Source organism: Saimiri boliviensis, chromosome 2 (genome assembly GCF_048565385.1).
Source record: "Saimiri boliviensis isolate mSaiBol1 chromosome 2, mSaiBol1.pri, whole genome shotgun sequence".
NCBI classification, from domain to species: Eukaryota; Metazoa; Chordata; class Mammalia; order Primates; family Cebidae; genus Saimiri; species Saimiri boliviensis.
Genome location: NC_133450.1, coordinates 143,644,744 through 143,659,505, shown reverse-complemented (window position 1 = coordinate 143,659,505; position 14,762 = coordinate 143,644,744). Strand labels below are relative to the sequence as shown.

Here is a 14,762-nt window from a genome sequence, read left to right as displayed (position 1 = left end):
GACAAAGGCTAGAAATCCCAACTGGAGGACCCTCAGCTTGGAGCATAGATAGGTGTGAGGAGATAGAAGTGAGAAGCTCTCCTCCCCCACTATCTAAGGGGAGGATTCTGTGGACTGGAGCACTTGTCTCCATGGGCAGTGGGACCCCATTAGAGAGCCAGCTCACACACTTAGTTCTGATTCATGTTCAACCATACAGTTTGCTTTCCCACAAGGGAAATAATGGCCTAACCTGACAGTGGGAACATTCTGCTCTGCTTGGTTATATTTCTCTTTGGTAATTAACAAATTAGCCTGTAATTTGTTAGAAATGTAAGAAAGTGCATGATGCTAAAAGAGAAGCCAGTCTTCCCCCCCCCGCCCCGCCCCTTTATAACAAATCTGTGGATTTACTACTTAGGCTTTTCTGAGTTCCCCTTCTGTAGAGTTCAAATTCTTAAATCTGTACAATTTTCTATTTTGATAGCACTTCTCTGTTTTCTGTACCCTATTGAAATGCCTTATTTATTTGTTTATTTATTTATTTTTGAGATGGGGTCTTACTCTGTTGCCCAGGCTGGAGTTCAGTGCCACGATCTCAGCTCGCTGCAACCTCCGCCTCCTGGGTTCAAGTGATACTCCTGCCTCAGCCTCCTGAGTAGCCAGGATTACAGGCGCATACCACTATGCCCAGCTAGTTTTTGTATTTTTAGTAGAGACGGGGTTTCACCATGTTGGTCAGGCTGGTCTCGAACTCCTGACCTCATGATCTACCTGCCTCAGCCTCCCAAAGTGCTGGAATTACAGGCATGAGCCACTGCACCTGGCCTGAAATGCCTTTTAAAAATTGTATGTTGAACTACCTTGTTACCAGAGGCAGTCACTCAGTCAGCCCCGATCTCAAAGAGATAGTGGGAAAAGATGAAATAAATCCAGAGGTTTCTCTTTAGCAAGCATTTTTCATTCCATGATTTATGTGAAGAGGCAGAATACATAGAGTCACTTGTTGCTTAAGGTGTGTTCTGAGAAGTTCATTGTTAGGTGATTTTGTCACTGTATGAACATCGTAGAATGTACTTACGCAAACCTAGATGGCATAGCCTATTACACCTAAGCTATATGGTGTATAGCCTGTTGCTCCTAGGCTACAGTCCTGTACAGCAAGCTTGTCCGACCCACAGCCCACAGGCCGCATATGGCCCAGTACAGCTTTGAATGCAGCGCAACGCAAATTTGTAAACTTTCTTAAAACATTAGATTTTTTGCAATTTTTTTAAGCTCATCATCAGCATTAGTAGATTTTATATAGCCCAAGACCATTCTTCCAGTGTGGCCCAGGGAAGCCACAAGATTAGACACCCCTGCTGAATAGCATGGATTTATACTGAATACTACAGACAATTGTAGCACAGATTACTAGGCAATAGGAATTCAGCTCTACTGTAATCTTTTTTTTTTTTTTTTTTTTTTTTTGAGACGGAGTTTCGCTCTTGTTACCCAGGCTGGAGTACAATGGCGCAATCTCGGCTCACCGCAACCTCCGCCTCCTGGGCTCAGGCAATTCTCCTGCCTCAGCCTCCTAAGTAGCTGGGATTACAGGCACGCGCCACCATGCCCAGCTAATTTTTTGTATTTTTAGTAGAGACAGGGTTTCACTATGTTGACCAGGATGGTCTCGATCTCTCGACCTCGTGATCCACCCGCCTCAGCCTCCCAAAGTGCTGGGATTACAGGCTTGAGCCACCACGCCCGGCCTCTACTGTAATCTTATGGGATCGTTGTTGTATATATAGTCCATCATTGACCAAAATGTTGTTATGTGGCACATCACTGTATTGACATACCATAGCAAAGCAAATTTGGTTTGTAACTGGTGTGGGATTATTCCTTTTGTTTTTATTGGTGTAGTTTTTCCTATTCCCTCTGCAAATTAATGTAGTAGAAGAAAATTTCAGAGCAACTTTATTTCTAGTGAAAAGCGGAAGCAAATAGACCTGTCCCCCCCTACAGTCAGACCCATTTCACAGAGGCAGCCCCTGTTCCTGTCCTGTTTTAGTTCTTTGGGGCAGGTTACCTACCTGATACTAAATCAGTGCTGTCTCACTGTTTGTTGACAATAGTCTGAAGACTTAACTAACTCCTGTAGACTTTCAGTGAACCTGTTGTTGTTGTTTTTTTTTTAATTGAATTTAATTGACATTCAGAAAAACAGACAAATTCTAAGTAGAAAGCTGACTGGCTTTTCTCCTGTTGCTGATTTGCACCTCGTTCCTGCCCTTTTCTTCCTAGAGTCTCTCTCAGATTTCACCTAATTTATGCTGTCCTTTGCTATAGGCCTGGCCTGCCTGTTTCCAGCTGTTTTCTCCACATACCTTTTTATCTTCATTAGGCTTTCATCTCTTTTTTATTTTCTAGTAATTTATTGATGGTTCTTGTCTACTCTTGGCTCTCCATTTTGTCGTTTTCACTGTTACCATTATAGTCTTTTGTTTGTTTGTTTTTTGGTGGGAGATTCCTTTACTTGAACATTCATGTTTAATTCTTTTCCATGGTTGTCAACAGGCACCTACTTGTGCCAGAGCGAGAGACACTGTTTAACACCCTAGCCAACAACCGGGAAATCATCAATCAACAGAGGAAGAGACTGAATCACCTGGTGAACAGTCTTCAGCAGCTCCGCCTTTACAACCAGACTTCCCCATGGAGCCTGCCCTCGGCTGTGCCTTCCCAGAGCAGCATTCACAGGTGTGAAGAGCACTTATACTCAATAAATGTGGGTGAATGAATGCATGAACAGATATTTAGGGGAGTAATGTGGAGTAGTCTTAGAGTCATTCAGATGTAGGTTTGCAAGTGACTCTGCTGTCTCTCACCTTGTGATCCTGGTCAGGGTCTCACCCTCTCTGATCCTTTGTTTCCTAGCCTAAAAAATTGGAATGACAATACCTGCTTCATGGGATTGTTGGAGAGTTAAATTAAGTCTGTAAAGTATTACACTGATGAAATGGGTGCTGAATATATCATAGCAAGTGATATACCATAGTAATAGTGTCATGGTTTGATTAAAAATCAACTGATAGGATTAAGTTGTCTGACTTGCCTCTAAAACGAAGATTTGCCATTCTGTTTGAATGTGGGAACTTTCAGACCCTGGCAGATTGGCAGTCTGCCTTGAGTTTACCAAAATGGTTTTGTGTTTATAGGCCAAATGCGTAGATTTTAATTACTCTTTCTATTGCGGCACCATCATGTTGTGTTGGTGAATATTGGGGATATGTTCATGTCTTGCATTTATATTTAGGAGAATAGTGTACCCCCGACAGCTTCAGATATTTTAGCTTCTAGTTGGTCTGTATGTAACACTGTCCTGTTTCAGTTTTGACAGTGACCTTGAAAGCCTGCGCAATGCTTTGTTGAAAACCACCATAGAATCTCATGCCAAATCCATGCCCAAAGTACCAGGTAATTGCATCCTTCCCAGTCTTCTAGCTCCCTTTGTTGCCTTCCAGCTACTGATATCTTAAAAACTGGGGCCGGGCGCGGTGGCTCAAGCCTGTAATCCCAGCACTTTGGGAGGCCGAGGCGAGTGGATCACACGGTCAAGAGATCGAGACCATCTTGGTCAACAAGGTGAAACCCCGTCTCTACTAAAAATACAAAAAATTAGCTGGGCGTGGTGGCGCGTGCCTGTAATCCCAGCTACTCAGGAGGCTGAGGCAGGAGAATTGCCTGAATCCAGGAGGCGGAGGTTGCGGTGAGCCGACATCGCGCCATTGCACTCCAGCCTGGGTAACAAGAGTGAAACTCTGTCTCAAAAAAAAAAACACTGTATCTTAAGCATTTATGGGTTTATGGATTTCTTGCAGCTAAACTGTCCCCCATGAAACAGGCACAACTGAGAAACTTCTTGGCCAAGAGGAAGACCCCACCAGTGAGATCCACTGCTCCAGGTAAAGAGAACTGGTAACTGGGCCTGTACATAGTGATAGGGTGCAGTGTGTGTGTGTGTTGGTTTTTAATATGTGATAGAGCAGCAAGGTAGTCATTTTGGTTTTTACAGTTTTCTGCAGTCCTCAGGTTACATGACACTGATTCACAAGGGTTTGAGATAGGTTGAGCTGGATCCTAGCCTCTGCTTTAGCCAGAGAAGGTTTACTTTTATGATTTGTGTTGGGTTTAGAGTAAGTTTGCATTTGGGAAAAAGGCTTTTTTAAAAACAAGTAAATAACAGATAGAAAAAGATAAAAGACTGAGTCTCCCTATGTTGCCCAGGCTGTTCTAAAACACCTGGGTTCAAGTTATCTTCTTGCCTCAGCCTCCCAGAGTGCTGGGATTACAGGTGTGAGCCATTGTGCCTTGCCAAAAAAGGCTTCTTTTATGAAAAAAAGAAGAAAATATGATTAAGCAATGTTGGTTAAAAACACTTGCTGAAAAGAAGCCATATAACTGGTGAAATAATTTTTTTCCCCATTATCTAAAGAATAACTTCAATTAAAAAAAAAATTTTTACAAACAGCTTTAGGCATAACTGCCTTGTTTTACTGCCCATATCCAAATTTTTCTTTGAGATTCTGTTTTCAGTTAAAACTTTTTAGTACCAATAACAAATGCTTTTGATAATCAGAATAACTAAAAGAAACATAATCTTACTGATTTATTTTTCTGTAATAACATAGCGCTAAATTAGATAAATAATAGTCACAGACAAGTGAATTTTTAAATAAAATTTTCTTACCTAAATATACCTTCTTTTGGTAGATAATTAGGAAAAATATGGAAAAGTAGGAAAGAGAATAATAAGTATTAGCTGCGCATGGTAGCACACACCTTTAATCTTAGCTCTTTGGGAGACTGAGGCAAGGGGATTGCTTGAGCCCAGGAGTTCAAGGCTGCAGTGAGCTATGGCCATGCCACTGTACTCCAGCCTAAGCAACAGAATTTCTAAAAAGAAAAATAAAAAATTACTCTCTCTCTCTCTCAACCCAGATACGGCCTCCTTTAGTTATTTTGGTTTAGTTCCAGACTTTTTTCTTTGCATATGTAAATCTGATTTATTTAAAAATGAAATTGAGATGATAACATTTAGTTTTGTGTCTTGATTTTTTTTTCTAATTTAAAATTGATGAGCCCTTACTATTAAAAAAAAAAAACACAGAAAATAAGTGCTGGTGAAGATATGGAAAAATTGGAACCTTTGTGCACTGTTGGTGGGAATGTGAAATGGTAAAGCCGCTGTAGAAAACAGTTTGGTGGTCCCTAAAAAAATTAAAAATGTAATTACAATATGATCCAGCAATTTTACTTCTAGGTATATACCCCAAATAATTGAAAACAAGGTTTCAAAGAGACACTTGTAAGAGACACTTGTAAAGACACTTCAAAGACACACACAATAATGCTTATGACAGCATTATTGATAATAGCCAAGAGGCAGAAGCAATGTAAGTGTGTTGATGAATGAATGGATAAACAAAATGTCTGTCTGTACAACGGAATTATTATTCAGTTTGAAAAAAGGAATTTTTAACACATGTTACAATTTAAGTGAAACTTGAGGACATTGTGCTAACTGAAATAAACCACAAATAGACAAATACTACATGATTCCACTTCTATGAAGTATCTAGAGACATCTAATTTATAGAGATGGAAAGGAGAATAGGGGTTGCCTGAGGGACTGAGGTGGGGATCATGGAGAGTTGTTGTTTAATGGGTATAGCGTTTCTGTTTTGCACATTGAAAATAGTTCTGGAGGTGGATGGTGGTGATGTTGCACAGTGTGAATATACCTAATACCAATGAAGCATATACACTTCAAAACACTTAAGGTGGTAAATTTTATGTTGTATTTTACCAAATTTTAAAAATTGGAAAAAAATTTTAAGGTTAAAATTATAAGCTTTTCCTCTGCCTTCTGTGTTTAAATATTCTTTGAACACGTGCCTTATAATGACAACACAATATTTCCTTGTATTAGAAGGCCATAATGCCTGTTGCTAATCTTGTTGCCAGAATTTTACTCAGAACATCCTTGTTCACAAATCTTTAACCCACATCAGAATATATAGATAGAGTCCTTAGAAGTGAGATTTATGTAATTTATTTATTCATTCATTTAACAAATTTGATTGCCTAGTTTGTTCCAGGCAGTGTTAAGAGAAACATGGCCTCTGCACATGATAAGCTTTCATTTAAGAGGAGGAATTCAGACATGAGGCAGATAACTGCACATAATACTCATTTAATGTTAGTGTGCATGCTGGGAAGAATAACTCAGCATGGAAACACTTTTAATTTTTAAAATTGTGAAATGCAACACACATAAAGTGCACAAAACAAAAATATCTATCCCTGTAACCTTACCCAGGTCACGAAACAGAATATTGACATTTTTATTTTATTTACTTTATTTTTTTTTGAGACAGGCTAGAGTGCAATGGCACAATCTCGGCTCACCGCAACCTCCGCCTCCTGGATTCAGGCAATTCTCCTGCCTCAGCCTCCTGAGTAGCTGGGATTACAGGCACACACCATGCCCAGCTAATTTTTTGTATTTTTAGTAGAGATGGGGTTTCACCATGTTGACCAGGATGGTCTCGATCTCTTGACCTCGTGATCCACCTGCCTCGGCCTCCCAAAGTGCTGGGATTACAGGCGTGAGCCACCGTACCCGGCCCAATATTGATGTTTTTTAGAATCCCTCTTCATACTCCAGTTTTCCTTCCTCCCCTAAGGCACCATTATATGGGCTTATGTGAGAGTTTTGCCTTTGCCCTTTTTTTTCCAATTTGACATTTTTTGTTATTTTTAATTTATTATTTTGAAAAAACTGAAACTTCCAATTGCAAGAGTGCAGTAGGCACCCAGTTAACCCTCACCCATATGTTTACTAATGTTTGCCACAATTGTTGCTGAACTATCTGAGAATAAGTTGAAGACAATGCCCCTTTCTGCTAAATATTTCAGCATGTGTTCTCCAAGAACAAAGGTGTTCTTTTACATACAGTTCACAGGTTTAGGAAATTTAACATATACAGTGATCTCATAGACATTTAATACTTAGATTTTGCCAGCTGTCCCACTTACCCCTACAGATTGATTGGATCTAAGATCCACTCCAGGATTCTGCATTGCATAAGTTGTCATTCTCTTTAGTCTTCTTTTCTTTGCTTTCCTTCAGGGCTTTACTATGTAAGCATACCATCCAAAACACTGTACTTTGGTTTTGCCTGTGTTTTGGTCTTTGCCTACTGCATAAATCCATCCACTTATTCTCTGAGTGGGCTTCTCTTGTTCCACATCAGGCTTGTAAGATGCATCCATGTTGTTGCCTCTAGCTGTTATTTTAGTTGCTATGTAGTATTCCATTGTATGAATATGCTGCACTTGTTTGTTCTCCTGTTGAACATGTGCTCCTTTCAGTTTATACCTATTCCAGAAAAGGTTGTTCTGAATATTCCTGTACATGTCTCTCAGAGCATGTGTAGACGCTTCCATTTGGTTGCATAGCTAGGAGTGGCATTGTTGTCTTATAGTCTGTCCATATGCTCACCTTTCATAGATTCCGCCAAGCAGTTTTACTAACTCGTTGTACTTTATCATCAGTATATGAGTGTTATGGTTCCACATCTTTGCCAAGGTTGATACTGTCAGTCTTTTTTCTTTTAATTATTCTGGTAGGACTCTTTTGTAAAATGTTTTAACTATTTGGATATCTTCTTTTGTGGAGTACTGGATTAAATCTTTTTTTTTTTTTAATTTTTATTTTTTTTGAGACGGAGTGTCGCTCTTGTTACCCAGGCTGGAGTGCAATGGCGCGATCTCGGCTCACTGCAACCTCCGCCTCCTGGGTTCAGGCAATTCTCCCGCCTCAGCCTCCTGAGTAGCTGGGATTACAGGCACGCGCCACCATGCCCAGCTAATGTTTTGTATTTTTAGTAGAGACGGGGTTTCACCATGTTGACCAGGATGGTCTCGATCTCTTGACCTCGTGATCTGCCCGCCTCGGCCTCCCAAAGTGCTGGGATTACAGGCTTGAGCCACCGCGCCCGGCCTGGATTAAATCTTTTGCTTATTCATTTATTATTGAATAATCTGTCTTATTGATTTGTAAATGTTTTTATAAATTCTGGAGACCAGCCTTTGTTGATTATGTGAGTTGTAGATAGTCATTTTGCCTTTTTGCCCTCTTAATTATGTCTTGGTGAACAGAAGTTCTTTTTTGTTTTTGCTTTTGTTTTTGTTTTTAGAAACAGAGTCTTGCTGTGTTGCCCAGGCTGGAGTGCGGTGGTGCAATCGTAGCTCACTGCAACCCCAACCTCACTGCCTGAAACGATCTTCCTGCCTCAGCTTCCTGAGTAGCTGGGACTATAGGCACAGGCCACCATGCCCAGCTAATTTTTTTATTTTTTGTAGAGACGTAGTCTCACTATATTTTTCAGGCTAACCTTGAAGATAGCCTTATGCTATCTTCCTGCCTCAGCTTCCCAAAGTGCTGGGATTACAGGTGTGAGCAACTGTGCCCAGCCCAGTGAGCAGAAGTTCTTAATTGCAAAATAGTGAGATTTATCAGCCTTTTCTTTTATAGTTAGTACTCTATGTGTTGTGTTTAAGAAATCCTCTATCTCCAGGTAATGAAAGTAGATATGTACCTTTACTATCTTCCAGAAACATGAATGTTTTCTTTTCACAATCGAATCAACTATCTACCTGGAATTGATTTTTTTAAAAAAACAACTTTACCAAGGTATAATTTACATATAAAACTCACCTGTTACAAGTGTACAGCTGGATGATTTTTACTAAATTTACAGAATTGTATAACCATAACCGCATTCCAGTCTTAGAACATTTCCATCACTTAAAAAGTTTCCCCATGCTTGTTTGCAGTCAATTTTTGTTCCACCCAAGCAATCACTGATCTGCTTTCTTTCTCTGTGGATCTGTCTTTTTAAAGAAATTGCATGTTTTCTGAAGACACAAAAAGAAGGAAAAAAAAAGAAATTGCATATATTATGGAGTCTGATAATGTTTAGGTGTGGGTTCTTTCACTTAGCATGTTTTTGTTGTTCACTCATGATGTATACCATGTATCAGTAGTTCATTCCTTTTTATTGCTGAACAGTATTATTCCTCTGTATAGATAAACCATATTTTATGCTATCAAGAATTGATTTTTGTGTGTGATAAAAGGTATGGCTCATGTCATTTTTTGCATTTGGATATCTGCTTGTCCTAACACTGTTTATTGAAAAGACTCTCCTCCCTGCTTAGCAGGGTCACTTCTATTATAAATCATTTATGCATATACATGTATGTTTGTTGGTCTCATGCAATGATTAGAAAGCACTGCTGCCACACTGTCTTAATTCATGCTAGTCTCAGTACTGTTCTCTTGCTAGATTCCAGAGGTGTTCTGTCCAATATAGTACTCTGCTTTACATTTAAATTAAATAAAATTGCAAGGCAAGGTGGTGCATGCCTATAATCCCAGCTGCCTGAGGAGGCTGAGGCAGGAGGATCACTTGAGCCTAGGAGTTCCAAGACCAGCCTGGGCAAGGAGTAGTTAGACACTGTCTCAAATAAATACATACATTTTAAAAAGAAAAATAAATAAAATTTAAAGTTTAGTTTTACAGTCCCAGTAGCCACATTTCAGGTGCTCAGGAGGCACATGTGAATAGTGGCTACTGTAATGGGAAACACGTATAAAGAACATTTCATCATTGCAGAAAGTTCTATAATCCAAAATAGGGGTTGGCAGATTTTTCTGTAAGGGCCAGCTAGAGAATAGTTGAGGCTTACAGGCACTGTGGTTTTCATTGCACCTACCTAATTCTGCTGTTGTAATGGGAGAGCAGCCACAGACCATGTGATGAAAGCGGCATGCCTGTATTTCAGCAAAACTTTGTATTTCTAAAAAGAGACAGCTGACCTATGGTTGTAGTCTTCTGACCCCTGCTCCGGAATGTTTTGGCTTTCTTGGTGTTTTACATTTTCATATTAACATATAAATTGTCTTGTTAAATTCCACCTCCCTGTACCTACAGTAGTCAAAACCATAGAGACAGAACTAGAATGGTAGCTGCCAGAAGCTGGAGGAGGGAGAATGGGGAGCTAGTGTTTTAAGGGGACGAAGCTTCAGATGAAAACATTTTGAAGATAGATGGTAGTCACCGTTATACAACATTATGAATGTATTTATACCATGGAACTGTACACTTAAAAATGATTAAGAGGGTACATTTTGTTATATGTATTTTGCCACAATAAAAAAAAGAGGAGGGAGGCAGGAGAATTGCTTGAATCCCGGAGGCGGAGGTTGCAGTGAGCCGAGATCGCGCCATTGCACTCCAGCTTAGGCAACAAGAGCAAAAACTGTGTCTCAAAAAAAGAGAGACAGGGGCGGATTTTGTCTTCCTCAGCCTTCAAAGGAAAGTTGAGATTTTGATTGGAATTGTATTGAGTCTCTAGATCAACTTAAGAACTGACATTTGTGCAGTAGTGAACTCTCAGTTCCCGACCTGGGTACATATTTGTATATTTGGGTGTTCTTTAATTTCTCTTAGTGTTTTATGCATGTGAGACATGCATCTTTTGTTAGAGTTATTGCTAAAAATTTAGCATTTTTGATGCTTTTATGATGGTAGACTTTTTTCCCTTAAATTTTGTGTTTTATGTTGGATGTAGTATAGAGAAATGCAGTTGATTTACGTATATTTACTTACAGCCAGCAACCTGGCAGAATTCATTTATTTTAACTCATCTCTAGCTGTTTCTTGGCCTTGTAGCTATGGAAACAATGATATCCTTCATGCATACTAATGGTGATGTGTCTGCCTTTCCATTCCTTTTGTTATTATTATTGTTTTTTAACCTGACTTCACTGGCAAGAACCTCCAGTGCAGCATGAAAGTGTCATGCGTCTATCCTTAATTTCAAAAGGAAAACTTTCTGCAGTTCATCCTAAAATGTGAGGTTTGAGGCATCTACTGAGATGATCATATGACTTCTATCCTTTTGTTTCCCTGCCCTCAGTCATGTGGGTGTCTACCTTTCCTAATCTGAACTAGAGTAGAGTGTAAAGAAAATAAGATTCTTTAAATTTCAGTGGGACCCTCTTTCTAATACCAGGCAGTTAACCACATCCTTGATCACAGCAGAGCGCAGCACCCATTATTGGTGGAGGCAGCACCGTTGGCTTAGTGAGCAGTCCATGCTGCAAGCTTCTGTGAGTGAGCATGGCCATTGCATCTTTCAATTCATGGAGCTGCCTCCACCGAAGGCAAGTGAATTGCATCAGAAAGGTTGGTTAAGGAAGGAGCTAAGAGAATCCCCATGTTATATGGGACCTTGGAGATTACATAGTTATTCCAGTGTCTCTTTCTATCTAGTTCTTAAAGGTGATGTGATTATTTGAGTCATCTTTTGTTGTTACTGTCAGGAACTACAGTAGGATTTTAGAGAAATTATGGAGAGCAGTTTGGCCCCAAGAGAACATGGGTTTGTATTCGTTTCCTACGGATGCCGTAACAAATTATCACAAACTTGGTGGCTTAAAATAGTACCTAGTTATTATCTCACAGGAAAATTTTCTGTGATGATGGAAATGTTCTTAATCTTTGCTGTCCAGCAGGGTAGCCACTAGCCATATGTGGCTGTAGAGTACATAAAATATGGCTAGTGCAATTGAGGAATTGATTTTTCATTAATTTGCTTTTAATTGCTTTAAATTTAGCCACATGGCTAGTGGCTACCAAATTGGATAGGACAGCCATAGCAAATAGCATTGGTTTCCAGTGGCATTTGTTTATGTTATACTTACATTGTGACAGTAAAATCTTGCAGAGCCGTGTGCACATAGGACACAAAAGTCAATAAATATTTGCAAAGCCATTTTAAATAACTTGGGGGAGGGAAGAAAAAGGACTAGGATCTTTGGTTTTTGTTTTTCCCAATATATAAGAAGTATTCACTTGCATTCTGAAATTTATGATAGAAAGAAACATGACATAAGGCCTTACTGAATTCTGTTTTCTCTTTCGGTTGGATTTTTTTTTTTTTTTTTTTTTTTTTTTTTTTTTTTTTTGTCTCTGTCGCCCAAGCTGGACTACAGTGGTGTGATCTCAGCTCACTGAAATCTCCGCCTCCTGGGTTCAAGCGATTCTCCTGCCTCAGCCTCCAGACTAGCTGAGACTATAGGCACATGCCACCACACCCAGCTAATTTTTGTATTTTTTAGTAGAGAAAGGGTTTCACCATATTGGCCAGGCGGTCTTGAACGCCTGACCTCATGATCTGCCCTCTTCAGCCTCCCTTTTTTTTGGGTGGGGGACAGGGTTTCACCCTGTTGCCCTATTTTTTTTGTAGAGACAGGATTTCATTATGTTGCCTAAGCTGGTCTTGAACTCCTGGCTTCAAGCAGTCCTCCCGCCTCAGTCTGCCAGAGAGCTGGGATTATAGGCGTGAGCCACTGCACCCAATCTCTTGTAATTTCTTTAAACCTAATTGTCTGATTCAGAAGAATCATTAGATTTATCTGGAAATGTTTGAGACACTTAGGACTGAGGACATTCTTTTTCCTGTTATGTTGGACCTGTTCTTAGAAGCTTATCATTGGATGGTGATGGTAATGATGTGATTGTTCACCCCACCATGGAAACTTGCCTGTTACTTTTCTGGTATATTATTATTCTGCTGGGGAGGGCTCCAGGTCTTCTACTTTGACACCAGCATTAATTTTGTCTCATACTTTTTCACATTCTTTAACAGTCCCAGGATGTTCTCTTTCATACAGCTCAGTTTTTCAAATCCTCATTTCAGCAAAGACCCAAAACCATTTTTGTTCACATTTGACAATACCTGCTCCCACTTAAAATAAGTAATAATTAAATCATTTTATAAGTTGAGTTTTTTTTTTTAATCAGCAGTGAAAATTGCGTAGCTTTTGGGCTTGCTTTGAGTTGTCTAAATTGTGTTTTGTTTGGGGCTTTTGTAGCCAGCCTGTCTCGATCAGCCTTTCTGTCTCAGAGATATTATGAAGACTTGGATGAAGACAGCTCAACATCATCTGTCTCCCAGTCTCTGGAGAGTGAAGATGCGCGGACATCCTGTAAAGAAGAGGAGGCAGTGGTCCAGGCCCCTCGGCACGCCCCTGTGGTTCGCACTCCTTCCATCCAGCCCAGTCTCTTGCCCCAGGCAGCACCTTTTGGTAAATCTCACCTGGTTCATGGTTCTTCACCTGGTGTGATGGGAACTTCAAGTAAGTAAACAGTGGGAAAGGAAACTGTTTTTTCCCTATGATGTTTCTAACTAATGAAGGAATTGTAACTGGGTTTTATATTATCACACCAATATGATGATTGGCTCCAGCCCACTACTTCTTCTTTATTTTTTCTTTGAGATGAAGTCTCTCTCTGTCACCCAGGCTGGAGTGTAGTGGTGCCATGTCAGCTCACTGCAACCTTCGCCACCTTGGTTCAAGCAGTTCTCCTTCCTCACCCTCCCAAGTAGCTGAGATTACAGGCATGTGCCACCACATCTGGCTAGTTTTTGTATTTTTAGTGGATACAGGGTTTCACCATGTTGGCCAGGCTGGTCTCGAACTCTTGACCTCAGGTGATCCACCTGGCTCGGCCTCCCAAAATGCTAGGATTACAGGCATGAGCCACCACACCCAGCCGCTCAGCCCACTTCTGCTAGTATTCTAGAAATTAGAAGACTAATTAAAAAGATTTGTATTCCCCTTGAAAACAGTAGCTAGGCCAATTATAAGGAAGTAGATGCCCTCCAACATTATGCACTGTAACAGCTTTTCTGCTGAGCCAGCTCGTTTTTTAAAACAGGTCTTTTTCAGAAGTAAAAGGAGGGGGCTGTTATGCTTCAGTTATAAAGCAACATTCACTCTTGTGTCTTTCAAATCCTGGCTCATTTCAGCCTGACTTGTGGCATTATCTGCCTCAGAACTCCCTGGCTCCGGTGCTCATGGTCAGTATTGGCTCACTGTGCTGACCACTGTTGTGCTCCCACACTTTCAGTGCAGTGTCAGGGCTTTGCATCCAAGTGACTTCTAGCAGAGAAAAATACCAGTGTTAGGTACTAGAATGAAGAGAATTTGTGAGAGGGGATCAGGGACTTGGTCTATGTTAGTATAAAAGTTACATCTCAATTAGTATCAGGAAATGACCATGTAAAGTATCTTAGTAGAGGTGGGTAGGCAAGTTGCGTGCAGCAACCGAAAGATACAGATGCAGCCTGTTAGTTTACTGGTACTTTTCTGTGTTAATGCTAATTTTAGCATTTTCCCTGTAGTCGAACATAGAGAATTTTATCAATTTAACCTTTTGTATGTTCCTGTTCTCTCACCCACTCACACTTAATTTTCTTTTCCTTTTAGTGGCTACATCTACTAGCAAAATTATTCCTCAAGGGGCTGATAGCACAATGCTTGCCACGAAAACTGTGAAACATGGTGCACCCAGTCCTTCCCACTCCATCTCCGCTCCCCAGGCAGCTGCCGCAGCAGCACTCAGACGACAGATGGCCAATCAGACACCAGGTAAATGCTGTAGCCCCATACTTGTACAGAGGCTGATTATGAGCTGTCTGAGTCACAGGCCAGGACAGCAGGTGGCAAGAAACAGTGGGCTCTCTTTGGTGCCCTTCAGAAGAGGAGATTGATGTGACAACCCTCTCCCCTTTGTGGAGAGAGCTCTAAGAAGGCAGAGAATAGGCCTGAAATTCTTTGTTTTTAAGGGGAGGGATTAGAACTGCCACATTTAGTT

General features: G+C 40.4%; 1 protein-coding gene across 3 annotated transcripts in view; it reads left to right on the top strand.

The window, feature by feature from the left end:
* The window catches only part of NUP214 (nucleoporin 214), a 102,982-nt gene that overhangs the window by 32,890 nt on the left and 55,330 nt on the right, over positions 1-14,762 (top strand). For all 3 annotated transcript variants that reach the window (XM_010341416.2, XM_010341417.2, XM_010341412.2), the window contains exons 19-23: positions 2,542-2,724; positions 3,356-3,441; positions 3,846-3,929; positions 12,977-13,240; positions 14,375-14,536. In XM_010341416.2, coding sequence (XP_010339718.2) covers positions 2,542-2,724; positions 3,356-3,441; positions 3,846-3,929; positions 12,977-13,240; positions 14,375-14,536 — 779 coding nt within the window. The remainder of the gene's footprint in view (positions 1-2,541; positions 2,725-3,355; positions 3,442-3,845; positions 3,930-12,976; positions 13,241-14,374; positions 14,537-14,762) is intronic.